Source organism: Limanda limanda, chromosome 8 (assembly GCF_963576545.1).
Source record: "Limanda limanda chromosome 8, fLimLim1.1, whole genome shotgun sequence".
Lineage (NCBI taxonomy): Eukaryota > Metazoa > Chordata > Actinopteri > Pleuronectiformes > Pleuronectidae > Limanda > Limanda limanda.
This window is the reverse complement of record NC_083643.1, coordinates 21321388-21339118: the sequence shown is the minus strand read 5'-3', so window position 1 is coordinate 21339118 and position 17731 is coordinate 21321388. Positions and strand designations below refer to the sequence as shown.

The 17731-nt window shown below is 39.3% G+C and overlaps 1 protein-coding gene across 2 annotated transcripts; it reads right to left on the bottom strand.

Moving 5' to 3' along the window:
• Positions 1 to 2345: 2345 nt before the first annotated feature.
• On the bottom strand, positions 2346 to 15039 carry parvg (parvin, gamma). Of its 2 annotated transcripts, none has more exons than XM_061076385.1 (13): positions 14900 to 15039; positions 14045 to 14149; positions 12321 to 12385; positions 11559 to 11661; positions 11317 to 11460; positions 9809 to 9924; positions 9628 to 9689; positions 9508 to 9542; positions 9332 to 9393; positions 8131 to 8199; positions 7941 to 8042; positions 6758 to 6830; positions 2346 to 4137 (listed from the first exon to the last, which is right to left on the bottom strand). In XM_061076385.1, exons 2-13 carry the CDS (start codon positions 14106 to 14108, stop codon positions 4064 to 4066), a joined length of 969 nt encoding a protein of 322 aa, XP_060932368.1. In that variant the 5' UTR covers positions 14109 to 14149; positions 14900 to 15039; the 3' UTR covers positions 2346 to 4063. The 2 variants fall into 2 exon arrangements, with proteins under 2 accessions (XP_060932368.1, XP_060932369.1); XM_061076386.1 differs by having other exon boundaries at positions 14045 to 14133.
• Positions 15040 to 17731: the final 2692 nt, after the last annotated feature.

Here is a 17731-nt window from a genome sequence, read left to right as displayed (position 1 = left end):
GCAATGGATTCGGTAAGTTATATACATTTACATTCACATGCCTTGATGACGCGGGCCCGAATGCGCCACAAGAAGCAGACGGAAAACCTGCATGTCCATGCAGCAAACAGACAGGTCTGTCGGCCAATAAGGTCCTTCGGTCCGAAGAATTTTATTGGTTGAAGTTTTCACTAAATGTTATGAGAGTGAAATAATTGTTTGTTTTTACTCCTGGTGGGTCTGTCTTGCATTTTAGAGTGTCATTACCTTATTAATACCAATTTAACCTTATCCAAAAAAAGTGTAAAAATGCAACAAAGGTAAGAGTCCCTTTAATTCCAGTGCTGTTACACCAAACCAGATTATTTTACTTAAACAAAAGTGTAAAACTATTATCTACAGATCAAAAGTAATTATTCTGTAGTGAAATGTGCCCAGTGACTGAGATATTATTACTGTATCCAACATCTTGTTGTTAAAGCACAAATGCTTCTGAAGTATTTTACTGTTGCAGCAGCTCGAGGTAAAATAATTTTTGGGGACTTGGAGTTCACAAAACAGTCTTATACCTTATATATGAAAAAAAAACTACAGCTGTCACATCCCTTTCTCCTAAAAGTTACATTCCCTCACAACTGAACTGCATTCTCAGGTGCATTTCGTTAAGTAATGTATTCCTCAGGGATTACTTTCTGCAAATCACCTCACTTCTCAGATAAAAACATTTACCGGAAATAATTATCCCGAGAGCTGGATTAATAAATGTTTGAGGCTATTGCAAGAAAGTAGGAAAGAGAATAAATGGCAAAGATGGGTTGATTATAAAAGACCAACCCTATACCTGGGGAAAAAACACATTCCTTACAGAAACATAATGCAGTTTAGTTGTGTGGGAACAGGGTTGCACATACGTGTAATAGGGGAAAAAATACAATATTTCTCTCTGATATGTTGTGGAGTAAAATAAAATGTGAATTCTCAGGTTGGATACAAGAACCTCAGAACCGTATTTGAAATGGAATACTTGTTTTTCCTAAGATATGTTGCTTTAGGGTCTGTCTTTCAGCACAATGTTGTGTATGTAATAATTTAGTGGATATCATTTGCCTGATTCTCATTTAAAGGTAAGTCAGAAGTAGATGTAAAAAGTCAGCCAGTTATCCAAATCTGTGTTTTTTTCAGGAACCGATGATAAATAGCTCTTTTTTTGCAATCCCTTCAGACATTTTGACTGCCTCAAGCACAAGTTAGTCATGATTTTGGCTGAAGTACGAGAATTGGGATCAAGTCTGTTGAAATTTGAGTCTAACTCTCTTATCACACTGATAACTAAAATAAACACAAACACAAAGCAGCAGCAGCAGAGAAGCCTCCAGTTTTTACTCTGCTCTGTTGGCTCTGCTCCTCTTCACGAACAGGGATGCATCTGTTCCGTGTGACAAGGGAGGCAGAGATTACTCATGTTTCCTGTCAACACGGCGGACGCACTCTATTTGTCCACTGGGTCTCTATGTTCAGAGAGACCATTTGTTTTCATCAGAAATCCTCACTCCAGACACTAAAATATTCTCACAGTAGCCTCAAAACATTGTGTTAAATTATACCTGAAATATTCTCAGCACTTGCTGAATAATAGGTATGAGTTGTTCTTCTTCATACATGGCAGAGTGGCTGCTACGATGTTGAGGAGTTAGTGCTGGTGCTGTGTCGCCCTAATGGGAGAGGAAGAAGGTGTCGTCATTGGAGCAGAACAGGTTTAATCCACTGAAGATTTATCCTAGATTTTATCCTTGTTTGTTCTAATGGATTAGAAAGTGGTGACAGTCAGAGCTCTGACCCTATTAATATGTACGGAGGCTACAAGACATTCATCTTACATGATTTACATTCACTGCCACACTGTCCATCAGTGAAGATGCCTGTCAAAGACGCACAGATGCTTGCACATAGCCATAGATGGTTTTATGATTAATCCAGCTTGTTTCAGTATCGTTTTACACATTTTCATGAATGTTATTATTGTGATCATATCACAGTCACATGCTTAAAAGTACAAGTATTCACAGTATTAACTCTAATGAGACAGATACAGTATGATGCTGTTAGTTATGTCTGAAATATTCTTAATAAAAAACGATTGATGATTCAGTAAAAAGGCTCAGTTGTCTCACTATCAATAGGTATGTCTATCTATCAGTCTCTGTCTGTCTGTCTGTCTGTCTGTCTGTCTATCTATCTGCACAAACAATGTGAGAACTATATTGTGATCTATAGATATAAACTTTTTTTGAAATGTCAAGGGTAATGAAATATGAATTAATGTGAGAATGTCACATCCGTAAGGCAACTGGAGGGAATAACAAGCGTTAAAGTGTTAACTGCTGCTCTTTATTGCTGTTGCCCAAATTTCATACATTAACCTTCAGACACAAACAAAGAATGAACTCTACAGTTTGCTAACACACACACACAAAATGTCAAGAGAGGCAGTTGCATTTTTGTGTCATGATTTAACACAATGTAAATAACTTTATTTTTAACTACACTTATTTACCACACAAGGTAATTAGGTTATCTGGTCAACTTTTTTTTGAATTCAACACATCATTTGTATAATACGGTTTGATGGAACCGCCGCTATTTTTTCTGTCCTTCATTCTGAGTACCTCCCTCCATCTGCTGCACTATTCATACACTTGTTTTTATACATGACAATAGCATTCAGACTAGAGGAGGTCACAGACTGTGGGCAGCAACACATGAAAAGAGCCGAGAAAGAACATCGTTTATTGAGAAGTCTCCAGCAAAAAGACCCCAGCAAATAATCCAGGAAATAACCACAACACATGTGGTCCTTCAGAACGTGAAGAAAAATATGTTTAAAAAAAATTAAATTGGCTTTGCGTGAACACTTTATTGTCCTTAAGCTGTCAACAACATTGAAGAGACCCATTAGGTCATACATTAATTGTGGTGGCACAGCGATAATACATCAATTAATGAATGTAATATGAAGCAAAATAAATCTTACATTTTGTAAACAAGGACACTGAACCAGCTGGTTCCAGACAACATGGCAATAACAACTGCCAATAACGCAGAGCCCTCCTGTGCCGGATTTTGGGTTAAATGGTGCAAATTCAAGCACAATTTTGCAGTTAATTTTGGGACAGTGGACGACTTTGCCGGCTTGGTAGTTTTACATTGAATTCACCATCTTTTTACAAAGTAATCAGTGCCGTGGGCTTGCTGGCGTAGTGACCATTGACTGTAAATCAAAATGAGCAACGCGTCTCGACTTGTATCCAAAAATTCCCGCCAATATATCCTGGATACAAACGCTGTTCCCTTGCGCCAATAACGTCACTTGGGCCCAGAGATTCGTAGAAGAAGCCACGTTATCAAGGTCGTACCTTTTACCAAATTTTACCAATTTTATTTACCAATCGTGAGTCGGTCTCAGCTCTCAATCATGGCATTTCACCCTATTTTTACACAGACACCGACTAAGGTCTGGAGAGTTTATGATATGAGCCGACGATGGTGTCTGTGTGTTGTCAAGGAAATCACATGACTAATGGAGCAGACTTAACAAGACGCTTTGGCTTCTCTTTTGGGAGCTATCATTTGTTTCATCTTTAGAAACAATCTATGTGACCTGGTTCAAGGCTAATCAGTGCTAACAGGCTTGCTAGGTGCTGACAAACGGACCTTGCTAAAACTGAATGGGTTTATTCAGGAGTGTTATTTGTATATTTGGCTTTCTCAGACTTTTTTCAAATCATTTTAAAGTCCCTCAGAGTGACTGTGAGTAAAAACTGTGTCTAGTACCTTAGATTTTGTATCAACTTTGCTCAAGAATGTTAAATAAATGCTGGCCCTCTACTTTGATTACGATCAACTGGTTAACGCTACTTAAGCTTCTTGCACAAACTTGGGTGAGAGGATCAACAACATTTTATGTCACCCTTTGAATAAGAACATTCACAGTATTTGCGACAGATGAAACCACAATCTGGTCAAACGCTCCACCTTTCTTCAGCTCTTTGCATCCCCAGCTCCGGAGCTCCTCTCCGAGCGTCTCTCATTTCTCTTTGTGCTTCTTGAACAGGGCGTACAGGACCTTCAAGGTGGCTGTGACGTCCTGAGAGACAATATCTGTCACAAACAAGAAAAACATTCAGCGCATATTCATAAAGCAGCATCAGCTTCCACAAGGCCACTGAGGCAGTGAGAATAGGAGGAGGCATTAAGCATCATTGGCTTATAACATTAGCTTAAAAAAACTATTTTCACAATCCGTCCTCGCAGGTCATAGATCAGGGGGACAGAAAACAACATTAGATGGAAATTAAATCAATATGTCCTTGGCGAGATGAGACCCCAACTAAATTACTCTCCGTTGTGAGATGCACAGAGTGAATGAGTGTGACATGAAGATTGATTCCATGACGCTTTAACCTAATTATTGCACGCAGTACGCTCCAGTTTGAGACCCTGCGTGCTGGGATTCCTTATTCCATCATACCAATTATGTTGGTAATTAAAAAGACACTAAAAAGCAATTAAATTCGTCATTTGCTCCTGGCTGACATTAATTGTGCCTGTCCTTACATTAAGAGTTATCATGTCAGGGATTTATATTACAATTACAGGCTATAGTGTATGGCCAGTAGCTGACGTTGTGGGGACGTCACAGTGATCGTGAAAGGGAGACAGAGGCTGAGGGAGAATACACCGCATTCTGTCAATAATGGATCTGCAGGGAAGTGAAGGCGATCCATTTACTATTGATTGATTCACACACTTAGACAAGTGGGTAACTCACTGAGATAGTCTCTCTCTTTTACTCTTCTCTTCCTGAACTGACTGACTGTATAGACACCAAGAATAGCACCAGTATGTGGCATTGTACAGCTCAGTATAAGCCATGAAGCAATGTTATTAAAAAAGATTCTGAGTTTGCCAAAATACTTATCATCAAATTACATTAAAATACATATACATTCATTCAGAAATGGGGTGTGTTTCTTTTATTTATTTTTTTACATAGAATTCAATGTAATTTACCATTCAAGACCATAGAACAATTGAATCAAGATGTATTCCTGTTCTATTAATTTATGGATTAAATATAGTTTTATTATGAAAGCAACTTACTGTATATTTATGGCATTTACACTTTTTATAAATTTTTTACAGTGTATGCTGTTCATGCAGCCTCTGCTCTTCATGTTTTTTTTAAACTGACTACTTGAACATGCTCACATTCAGCCACGGCTGATGATTTGTCTTGCAGTGGCTGTTTGTGTTCATTCATGGTTTGGAGTTTAGTTGATGTGCTCAGGTGTATTGTTCTGGATAGAAACCAGTACACATGATCTATCTAAGCTCGAGGTTCTGAGAACTTAATCCTCATCCTAAGGGCCTGATTTACTAAGATCCCAAATAAAGAGTGCTAAATTGTGCTTGCATTATATCAGATTGCCAGTTTGGTTGGTGGGCGTTTTGCATGTGATCTAGTAAAAATAATTGGCATAAATGATAACAGGTGCAAACATGGTAGAGGCAATAGTATTTAAATGAGTGTTTTGCGTGCGTTACTGGTTTTCCAGTGAATGCCATGGATTTGTAGGTGTTAGTTGAAGGGGCAAACAAACATGTTCTTGAGCTACAGCAAATAAATATTAATAAAACTAGTACAATTTTACAATTCAACCATTCACACACATTCATACAGTGCATCTATGTGCAGCACTTTATCTATCACACATCACTCACACACTGCCGGTACATCATGTTTTGTAAAAATTCACAAGATAGGAAATGTATAGTCGATTGACAAAAAACAACTAATTCATAATTGAATAATAATATAAAGAAAAGTTTGTTTATGTATGCTGAAAGAAGCTCAGCAAAATAACTTAAAACACAATGCTCTTTACAAAGGACAAAATAAATATATATTTTTATTCAAAAGGCTGTTGTTGAAAATGTGGTTTTAGATTTTGCGGGTCTGAATTTGTTGGGCAGGTTGTTCAGGTGTGTGAGCAGCTGAGGCGTTCTTCATTCTTCAAGCAGAATTGCAAAACACCGCGCAATCTCAAATGGGAACATTTCACTGCACAGATACAATCAGTCTATTTCTGGGATCTGCCTGATAACTCAAGTGCTCATGAATACAGAAAACATATCCTCCTGTGGACAAACACACACACACGAACACACACATACACACAGTAGATAGTGTATGTTGAGATTAAATCCCTGTGTATCGGCAGGCACCACAGAAACATCCTCCCCTTGGGACCGTCTCTCTCGCTGCTCTTCTAAATGAAAGATGATGACCTCGGACTCAGCCAATCATCCGCAGTGATACTCATGGAGACACCCAACGCACTCATTTATATTCCGCAAGCAATTTCACCTTTCCCTCCGCAACACTGTCAGACCCACACTCCGCCAAGCAGCTGAGATTGAGTCAAACTACCAGAGCGATCCCCCTCTTCACCTGCCACACAAACAGACTCTGGCATTTCCCCATCACTCTGACAGATGCTCCTGATAGAGGATCTCATCTGAATTAGTTTGACGCTGTCGTCTCGGGGGTCCGTTGTTTTTTTTTGTTACAATCATTCTACTCACGGAACGTCTGTTTTAGTTTTCTCATCCTCTGCGCCTGACATTTTAATTCAAGTTAGATCTGAGAGTGTGTGTGTGTGTGTGTGTGTGTGTGTGTGTGTTGTGTGAACAATGAGCAAACAGTGATCTTTCTCACCTTCTGGTTTAACACTGGACAGAGTCAGGCCTGTATCATTCAGGAGGTCGAGGGCCAAGGTCACATTGTGCAGCTGAAGAAACAAACAAACAGGTCCAACAGAAAATCACATTTTGATTTAAGCCATTTAACAAATATGAGGATCACCCAACTAACTAAGATACAAACTGTTACTTGTATATATCAATATCAGATATAATAACATAATAACAAATATAATAATATCTGAATTATCTTTGAGTCTCAGCCTCACATGCAAACAAACAAACTCCAAACAGAAAGACATCCACCAAACCAGGACTCCAACCAGTAACTTTGAGACAACAGTCCTAACAATTGTATTTGGATTGTAAAAATAAAATTCATAATGAAGACAATTATAATGTATTACACTTTATGATGTCCTTTTATTGAAGTTATGGTACCGTGTGATGAATTATTTAGTGATCTATAAAATAAATAGGTCTATAGTTTTAATTTAAAGATCAACCAGATTAGTCATTATTTTTTGGTTGTGTTATGTTAGAACTGCCAGATTTAATATATTTGTAGAATCCAATATTAATGCTGATTAGGCTGATATATAATGTTTTTATAGCCAGAGTTTTTTTTAGTTTTTAAGGAATTTAGAAGTCTAATAAGAAATGTCCCAGTGTCTCTGTACAATAAGTCACAAGCTCGTCACATGAGTCATAACTTTTTCATTGACTCCTCCTACTGTTTTCTACAGTAAAGATAGAATTTTAGTGAGCCATGACTCAGTAGTAATTATGCACCTACTTTTATCACATAGTAAAATATTAATTGTATCACATTATTTAATGTAATGGGCAGGACTTTGGATCAGGTTTCAGTTCTGTAGCTCATTATCCACAGAGCTCACAAGGAAATTCAATTAGCTGAAAGTAGAAATGAGGAAAATGTGGTATGATCTTTCCTTTGAATTTGATTAATGGATTGTGTGTATGTCTACACTTTCATAAATTATCAGCATAAGTGAGTTCTGACTGAAATTGGTAATTTTTCTTTTACGTGATTGGTTTTTTGATAAATAAATTAATCATACATAAATAACACGTCATCTGCGGGCAGAATAATGATGATGATGTGTGTGTGTGTGTGTGTGCGTGAGTGTGGCTGTCCAGTAGAACTCTGCCACGTCTCTGCTGTGATGTGTCCGTACCATCTCAGATTGATTGACAGGGGTCAGGTTGAAGTCACAGAGTGGGATGAAGAAGCCTTCTAACTGTCCAATCATCAGAAGCAGGATGACGCCATCGGCAAACTATGCACAGACAAACACAGGAGGTGAAATTATCTCGGGGGGGAGTGGTTTACTATTCTTTGTTTCCAGCTGCTGCTTCTCTTATCACCTGTTTGTCCAGTTCAGCGACCTGCAGACCCATCTTCGACATGGTCTGGTTGACAAAGTGTAAAATGGCCTGAAAATTAAATTAATTCATTAATACAACTTCACCTTATTTTGATGACATTTTGAGCACCTGGCGACTTAAGTGCAATCAATTAGTCAATTAATAAATGAGCCCAAAAACTGTAAATAAACCCTCAACAATTTTAATAACTGACCGAGTTACTTATCAAACAACAAGAGTCTACATTGCTGCTAATATCCGGGATGTTTATACTGACACCAATTGACTTCTGCTGCCACCTTGAGTTATTTTGCCAACAGCGGCTTAAAATGACATGTTGGTCAATTTGAAATGCATTTTCTGGAAGGAGAGATATTGCGGACATATTCTTGATTTTAATTTGGGTTTGGGTTTACATGCAGCAGTTTTCAGAGAACACATCTCTTTCCTTTCCTATAAGACCACATCCGATGAAGGAAGCTGCCCCTGAACTAAGACACAGCCAAGGTGGGCCTTGCTTTACCTGGCTTTCGTTCTGGGGCGTGACAGTCTAGCTGCTCGGTCTGCATTATGCAAATGTGGGGCATTATTTCATGTGAGATTCAGGAACAGAGGAGCTGCTTTAACCACGGCATCATTGGCTATTTCACCTTAAAGAACTTTTACATTCAAAGAAAACTCAAAATAACAAAAGAGAAAAACTTGAAAAAGCTATTTTGGCGTTTACAACTGTGACTATAATGAAACACAGGACAATAAGAAAAGTTAAGAAAATCATCTGGTCCATTTACAACTGGTTCTTGGAATGTTTCTTTGAACATTTAGAGTTCTGAGTAGACTAAACCGAAAAATGTAAGATGTCATTCTCGGCTGTGAAGATTGTACTGGACAGTCTTAACTATTTTGATATTTTAAAGATGTATAAACAGATTATTTTAAAAAATTTCATAAAAATAGTAAAATCAAATCATGAGCAGTAACCCCATGGGTTTGAAAAAATGATCCATTCTGGTTCCCTACATATTTGGTTCGTATTTCTAACCCTCATTCACAGGCTTTGTATTGCAGGTTGAAGTTAAGCTCACAGATATGATGCTGATTCATTTCCTGTCTTAACCACCACTGCATCTGCTCTTTGTGTCAGCTGGGATGAGAGTCAAAACCCTAAACTACTTCAGCACTTCTCCTCTCAGTTTTATACCTTCTTCACCGTGTTGACCTTGTGAGCCTCCAGCCTCAGCAGTTGTTCAATGGGATCTTCCCCTGGGAGAGCGGACAGCAGACAGAGACGTGTGTTAGGTCATTGTCGGCTGTAATGCTGTTTGGATGACATTCAAGATGTTAGCATCGACTCAGCCTCTGACCACTCGTACTCACTTTCAGTATTGCTGAGGGAGTCTGAGCCAGTGTTGCTGTTGGAGAAGCCAAAAATATATGAGCTGAACTGTGAGTTTTTCTCCTCATCCACAGAACCTCACAGCACAGAAATCTACTTACTTTGGCCGATCACCTGTCAGGACTTCTGTCTGTACGTCGGATTTGATTCCACCGCTGTTGACCTGCAAGGCAAATTAAAGTTTACCATAATTTAACAGAGACTCCAGAACGTGCATAAAAGACTTGATTCATGATATGGTGCAGGAAAGACAAGAGTGCTACAGCTCGTGTTGAAACTCACTTCCAGTGACACGACTTCAACCTTCACATTTGATGGCAAATCCAGTTCAGGCTGGAAGCATCTCACCATGGCAACCAGCAAATGAATCGTAGCCAGAAGGTCTTTGTTGTGGATGACTGACAGACAACAGAAACCACAACACACACACACACACACACACACACAAACAAGTACTGATATATCATTATAATTTCCATGAAGTCCCCAAAATCAAACATTGTTTTTTATATTTATGGTAAAAAACTGCCTGTAGCACTTTTCTATTTTATCGACCACTCATAGTGATTTACAGTAGAAGTCACATACACCTATTCACACACACATTCATACAGAGTGACGATATGCTGCCCTTTTTTTATACCACACACTGCTGGTACAGTGGTCAGAGGCAATTTAGGGTTCAGTATGTTGCCCAAGGACCCTTCGGCAAGCAGACTAGAGAGGTTCAAATCATCGCCCTTCTGGTTAGTGGATGACCCGCTCCAACTCCTGAGCCACAGCAATTTACAGCTTTAGCATTTAATATTTCTATTTTATGATTACAGTACCTCTGTATACCATTTGCTATTATTAGTGCTGGAGTTTGGAACTGTCACAACTCCAGAGATACTTAGAGCAGCTTTATATTCATGACACATTTCACTTGGTGTAGAACTCAACTCACACTACAAAGTAGTTTTGTCAGCATTATTATTTCTGACTGTGATTATTCATCAATAATGCTTTTACAAAACAACATGTTTATTTTTGTCCCTCTTTTGATGGCAGAGAAGTTTATTAGAGCAACTTGAGTTGATCGAGTCACTGTAAATGAATACATCAGTTACTGCTCTGTTGTTGCTGCTGCTCAGAGTTTTCACAGTGGTGTACAAGGCACCAGCAGGACATGGGTGCTACCGGAACAATGTGATGAAATTTAAATACCACAGAATTTGAAGAGAGAGGCATTTTTTTTGCCATCTCTCAAAATCTGCATGAACTCATTTAGCAAAGCAATTACCAAAATAAAGAAATAATTTGGAAAAATCAATAGTGTGTTCAAGCTGCTCGGATTCAGCTCGTCTGTTTTTGTATCATGAAATAAAATCGAAGCATCAAGTTGTTGGAATTGGATTGTTGAAATTCAGATTGTATGATTTAAAATCAATCAATTATCTGGGTATGTTTATTGTCCTACCAGGTGATGGTGTTTAGTCACATGATCCAGAAAAGGAAAATCAAATGAGAAACCAGAGACCCTGGATTGAAATTCTCAGTCACAATTGTTATGGTTATGCATGATTTCTTTGCTCCCATAACCCTTAAATAAACACTGAGAGACAATTAAAACCGAACCTCCAAACGTTTGAACATTTTATCTTCACCATAAACCTCCTCAGATGGTCCAAACTAACACAGGACTCTCGAGCTTTAGCACCAAATCCTGTTCTAATGAGAGCGTTGCCAGGACCAAACATTTGTTCACTTGTTGCTTCGCTGGTGGAGGCCAGTGAATTTGTATGACTCACGTTGGATGTTCCATTTGATCTGGCTGCCGTCCTGCGGGCCCAGCCTCCTGTCCAACTCCTCAAGAATTACTTCCAGCTTGCGTATCTGAGCGGCACTGGTCAATGCTAACTCATCCACAGGCAGATGCACGTCGGCCAAGGTGGCTGGAGAAACCAGGAAATTATAATTTTTTATGGTCTAATTAATAAGTGAAAGTGTGTTTGTGTTGAATGTGATATCATACAAATGTGCATCAACTCACACAGCAGATGATGAAGCACCAGTCCATCGTACAGATCCTCCTGCAGACTCTGAACCACGATGTGCTCCGGTTTCAAAGTCCCATTGATCCAATCAACTAATGCCTAACAAGACACAATTCATCACAGAGCCAGATACATCAAACACTCCCATCCCCTCTCATACATGTTCTGTTCCCAATGCAGCAGATGAAAACCAGCATGAACCCCTCATTTAAAAAAAAATCCTTTCTAATCTATTTTCAGAGATGATATGAGGCTGAAGTAGATGGAAAATGACACCACGCACTCTGTGCTTCCCCTCCAAAATTATATTATAAAAATAATGATATTTTATTAGTTTTTTTCCTCCTAAATCTACACATTACACCTGCCAGGCTTATATTGGGCTATTTACTCATGCATTGCCACTCACACAAACACTTGAGCTGCTATCCTTTCCAATCAAAATGTGTTTTAAGGTCTGATCCATGCAACTCTGTCTGCTAGTCGCTGCTGTTCTCATCTGTCTCCCATCACCTCTAATAATTGTGCTCATTAAAGTTTCATTGATCCTTCCACCTTTTTCCCCCGCCCTGCATCAGATATTATTCATGCTCCTCAATGCACACACATACATGCAGGCTCTATAATGTATTTTCCCTGTAGGATTTTCCAGCTCACTAAAGACATGCAGGAAGTGTCGAATGTGTGTCACAGCAAATGTTGAATGCAGGACAGAGAGACGGAGGTCTGTTTGTAGATAACAGGAAGTCCTCTCTTACCTGCTTCAGCTTCTCAAGGTTTGGGTCTTTTAGAGACTTCGGCTGAATCAGCTTCCTCTTCTCGCCTGTGTGAAGATAAACAACCTACACTGTTATTTATACCTCATCAGTGTTGTGACTGTAAGATGAAGCTCCTTTGTTACTGTACAGGTATGGTTTACATTTACACTGACCATGTTTCAATCACATTTGTCCCATAAGACATTGATTCACTTTAATTTCTATACTATATGAAATCCAAATAGCAGAGTGCTGAAATGTGCAGGACTTGTTCAATTCATTACACTTATCATCAAAGATTTGAGATGTTTTAGTGTCAAAAACAGTTAAACAAGTATAAAAACCCTTGCAGGGCCATTTGAGGAAAAGGAAATCCTGAGATTTCGAGAATAAAGTTGTAATTTCGTTAGAAAGAAGTAGTAATTTCAGGCTAAGGGTCATTTCATACGGGTGAACATCAAAAGGTCTCTCGCATTCAGTAAATGAGAAATATGGAGCCTCTTGTTAAGTTGTACTTAAGTTTCACAAATAATGAAATATGTAATGTTTTGGCTCATCTGTAAAATGTTATCATACGTTTTAGGACTTTGAAAAGATTATGTAAGAAATTGTCTCTATTCTAAAGAAAGAAACAAATGGACTTGGAGGAAGTTACCTCTTTTATTGAGGAGGAAGTGTGTGGTAGTGGTCGACTGTAAGACTACCATTGGTTATATCATTGTGTTATTTAATGGGTTTCATAGTTTGTCAAGAAACAATGAGATTAGTTCCAGATTTTGATTCCTGAAGGAGTGAAACTCAGCTGAGCATCATTTTATTTTCATAACTTCTCAAAATCTCAAATTTAAAGTTTGTACTAATTTAATTTGATTGAATAATTATCAATTTAAATAATAATTTAAATATATTTATATGGCCTTATCATTTTTACAATGTAAATAATATATACAAAGGGCTTTGAACCTCTTTCAGCTCTTTGTTTTGATTACACAGCGAACAACTTTACTTTATAACATGACTTTCAACACTCATCAGTCTTGTTTTCAGATGCATTCAGCTGTGTTCTCACAAAAAGCTCAGATAAACCCAGCAAGTGTCTCACATACACAGCGAGCCGCCTGCTGCTGTTGAACACGGTGGAGAACTGAACATTTGAAGAAGCAGATATTTCCCTTAGGAAGTGGTTAGAAACAAAAGCTATTTAAATTCATGAGGTGCACAGAAACACAAATGAATGCTGATTTTGTTCACTGGCTGCAGGAAGTGTAATTACACAACAGTTTGCCTAAGTCAACCGCAACAACTCACAACATAGAGAATGTGTCGGGTTTAGAGCAGATGTGCACTAACAGATGTTAAAGAGAAACTATTGGAGACCAGTGACTGTGAGGGTTAGAAAAACACACTCAGTGGCCTGTTTATTAGGCACACCAAATTAAAAGCAACAACAGATTTACATTTATTGCTCCCGTAATGGAGGTTATAATGTTCTGTAATGCAGTTAGTTGTCACTGCATGTTGTTGTACTGTTGAATGAACACAGGCGTTATGGTGTGTCTAATATTTAGTCTATTCCAGATTCAAACTGTGGCTGGACTAAATATTTGACACCTTCTCCTGGTTCTGATATATAAATATTGAAATGTCCACGTCATAATAGTATGGTTTGCTGTGGTGTAAAGACAGATTGTAAAGACAGCTCAGTTCACTACATGCATACACACCCTGGAAATACTCAGCGTCCACAGCGTGCTCATCTCTGTGATAGTCAAAGATGTCCGCCTCCATCAGTCCTCCTCAAGACGAGTTCTACCTGTCCGAAAACAAACCTGCAGAAGAGTCAGCTGTGCACACTGAGCGAAGAGGAAGTGCATTAAAATTAAACACAGCAGGATGAAGAGCCAGAAAGTATCTCTCTCTGTCTCTCTCTCGCTCAGCAGGGCCTCTGTAAGTTTTCTTTCTACCTCCATCTGCTGCAGAGGAGTCACACACTGACCAGAGGCGGAAGCAGTGATTGCACTGACAGAACGTTTTGTTCGTCCAATTTCAGACACTGAGATAAGAGTATTGAGCCTGGTCCTGCTATAATACAGTTTCTACAGTGTGGTGTGAAAGGATTTTTTTTATTGTGACTGGAGGACGTTTTAACTTTCTGAAAAAACACGGAGAAGCAGAGAAGCCAACTGAAACACAGTCAAATTAAGTGACAAGGATGTTTAGTTTCTTCACTTCCTTTTCTCTGTGTTTTCACTCGGCACCAATAAAGGATCAAGCAGAGCACTGTAGATCCCCGCAGATTTGCAGGGGCTGCACCTCCTCTCCCCTCTGGACACTTTGAATCATGTGGTCTGGATGGAGCTCAGCAAACACAAAGTAACACAGGCTGACAGAGCAACCGTGACCTGGAGCGTGTCAAAGTGTTGTTTCCTGGATCTGGAGAAGACAAACGCTTTTTTTCTCTCCTCTCTCTCTCTCTCTCTGTCTGTTTTATGTGAGTGTGGCTTCCTTTTCCTGGTGTCGACAGTAACTTTCAAACACGCGCATAGACAAGAAGTCTGAATGAGCTTGAATGAGCTTACCTTCAGCTCTCTGACTTCACAGAATCAGGTGACTTCAGCTGCACCGAGATCCTCTACTGGTGTCAAATCCACAAACTGTCAAAACACTGATATGAAAAGCTGTGCTCAATCTGAATGGAAGCTCTTGTGCACTCCATTTCAAACCATGCACGGCTTTGATAGCATATCACATGGGTCCAAAAGAAGGAAGCTCAAATAAGAGGATGTGGCTGACAAGAAGGTAGCACTTCCTCGGTACAGGCTTTGCAGAAGGGCGTTCTCTGATAAGGGCGTTTATGTTCTGTGAAGCGTTCCGCGTTCGAGACTTTGATAATAAGCATTTGTCAAGGGGATCTGAAGAAGGAGGACTCTTTGGGATACAAATGTATTGTTTGAAAAAACCCACACTTCAGGAGGTGCCGAGAGAAACGTGACATTTGGAGGTCTCAGCAAATCAGGCTCGCCTCACACGTCTCCATCTGTGACCGGCCGGATCCGTTTGCTGTCATCTGGTCTCTCCGTTCTCCGATTAACACACACACACAGACACACACACACATACACACACACACACACACACACACACACACACACACACACACACACACACACACACACACACACACACACACACGGCAACAGAGGGAAGAAATGGATAAAGAGACAGAGACAACCAAACAACAAGCTTTCTGTGTTTGTGTGCGCTGGCCTTGTTGAAGAAAAGAAAAAGGACCACCCATCTGCCATACAAAAGGGGCAATTTGGTGGATGTGGAGGGTTACCATAGCAACAAAGGGAAGAGACAAGAAAATAAAGGCCTAAAATAAGCCCATAATTACTTTAGCTAAACCCAAATTGCAGGAATTGCCAGTTCCAAAGCCAATCTTGCTCGAGAGCCAAAGCAAATCAAACCTATCACACGAGTACGGGATGAGATGAAATTCTCCTTCTGTTTGATTCCAAGCATTTATATCTTGATCAAACAAACAGGGGTGAGACATCCAGTGCTGGCCCAGTCTAGATTGACTTATCCACTCTTAATAATTCAGTCTGGCTCTAAAATGCCTCCAAGCAAGTCTCCAGGTGGCACTGTGGGTCCAAGCTTCCCCGGGGACATACTCTGAAAGGCCGGTCCATATGAAGGTACTCTGACCTTTCTCCTGGGACGACGAGAACACGCTGCACTAAAGGCAGAAGGCAGCAGGAGCAGCTTGTAAATATGGCCTGGGATGTGGCGTGCACCGTTCAGTTCCAGTAAAGAGGAACAGTTTGCAGTTTCCTCGGTTACTCAAAAATAGCCAACTTTATTCACTACATCACCAGTAGATGTACTGACTTCCTCAAGTTTTGTGCACTGCTGCACGATTTTTGTAATCTTCAGTGTTTCATGTCTAATTGTTCCTATTTAGTTCTATTTTATTCTGTTCTTCTTTTATTCTATTCCTTTTACCTGTAATTATTCTTTACTTGGGCTTTTATCTTATCTCATCTCAAATATTTAGTAAATGTATAGTGTAGTTATAGATAGTTCACCTAAAAATTTAATTCGGCTCAGTTCTGGCCATATGAGCCAAACTCAACCAACTAACAACACACAGGTTTTAGAATGTTTAGGATAGTTCTGTGTGCATGGCCCAGATATGATAATAACAGTAAATAATTATTCATGACTAAAGCATCAATTGACATAAATCTCAATAAAAGCAGTATTTATAAAAACCGGATGCCAAGCTACATTGGTTTAAAGCCAGGTTAATAGTTATACTATGCAAGTTAATATTCATCAGAAGTTGTTCTATTTGTATGTCTTTTGAATTCACAATATAAAATTATCATTTGAAGTTAGAATTTTTTCTATAAGTTGAACTCCACTCAGCCTAATGGCTACATTGTGGATCTCTTGGGACAGGGAGAGGAGGATGTGGGACGCAGTAAATGGTAAAAGGAAAATTGCAGAATACTTCAGTGACTCTGAAATATAAAACCTCTGTGTGTGTGATAATAGAAAAGGAGAATACAGTCTGGGGATTAGCGAAGGTTTGTACTGACTGACTGCCGTGGAAATCATGGAGACACGGTGAGAAATATTTCCTTGGTTTGCATCAGCTGTGACTTTCTCTGGCTGAGGAATTACATATCTGGTGTAAAAGTACAAGAACTTGAATACGTTCAGGTGTGTATCATGCTTATGGTTCATTTTTATTTCTTGCAGCCATTTTGGCTCTTATATGTTGTACAGCCAAGCTCCCAGCAGATAACTCCTATATTGTGGACCACGGGAGGGACACAACAAGAGTGTAACTGAGTGTAACTGAAACAGGTGTTTGATGACAGAGGGATGGTGTCTGTCTTTCATTCTCGGTCCGTCTATCCATTGTATGTGTTGAAGTCAACTCTGTGATTTCCCTTTTCCACCTCTGCAGGACGGCAGGGACAATGCCTCAAATATGAAGCATGACTTTTTTTATCATCAGCATTTGTTTGTTTCTCTGTCTGATTGTCAGCAGGATTACTCAAAAACTACTCAATAGATAACCGCAAAACTTGGTAAAATTGGATGTGGATTTCAGAGAAGAATCTTGGTGTGGATCCGGATAAGGATCAGGAGGCGGATCCAGGATTTTCTTTTCTCTGTGTAACATTGTGAGATGATGGGCATGATGAGGGCGTTTTTCGACATTCCCCACAGATCTAGTGCAGCTTGGTTGAATTCAAGGGGACTGCTGGATATCGGTGGAGTTAAATGCTCTAGTTTCTTTTATGTATTCACATTGTCATGTTTGTGTATAACTGTTGCTTAGGCCATATTTTGGCCTGTCCCACTGTTCAAAGAGACTATAAAGGTGCTGTAAA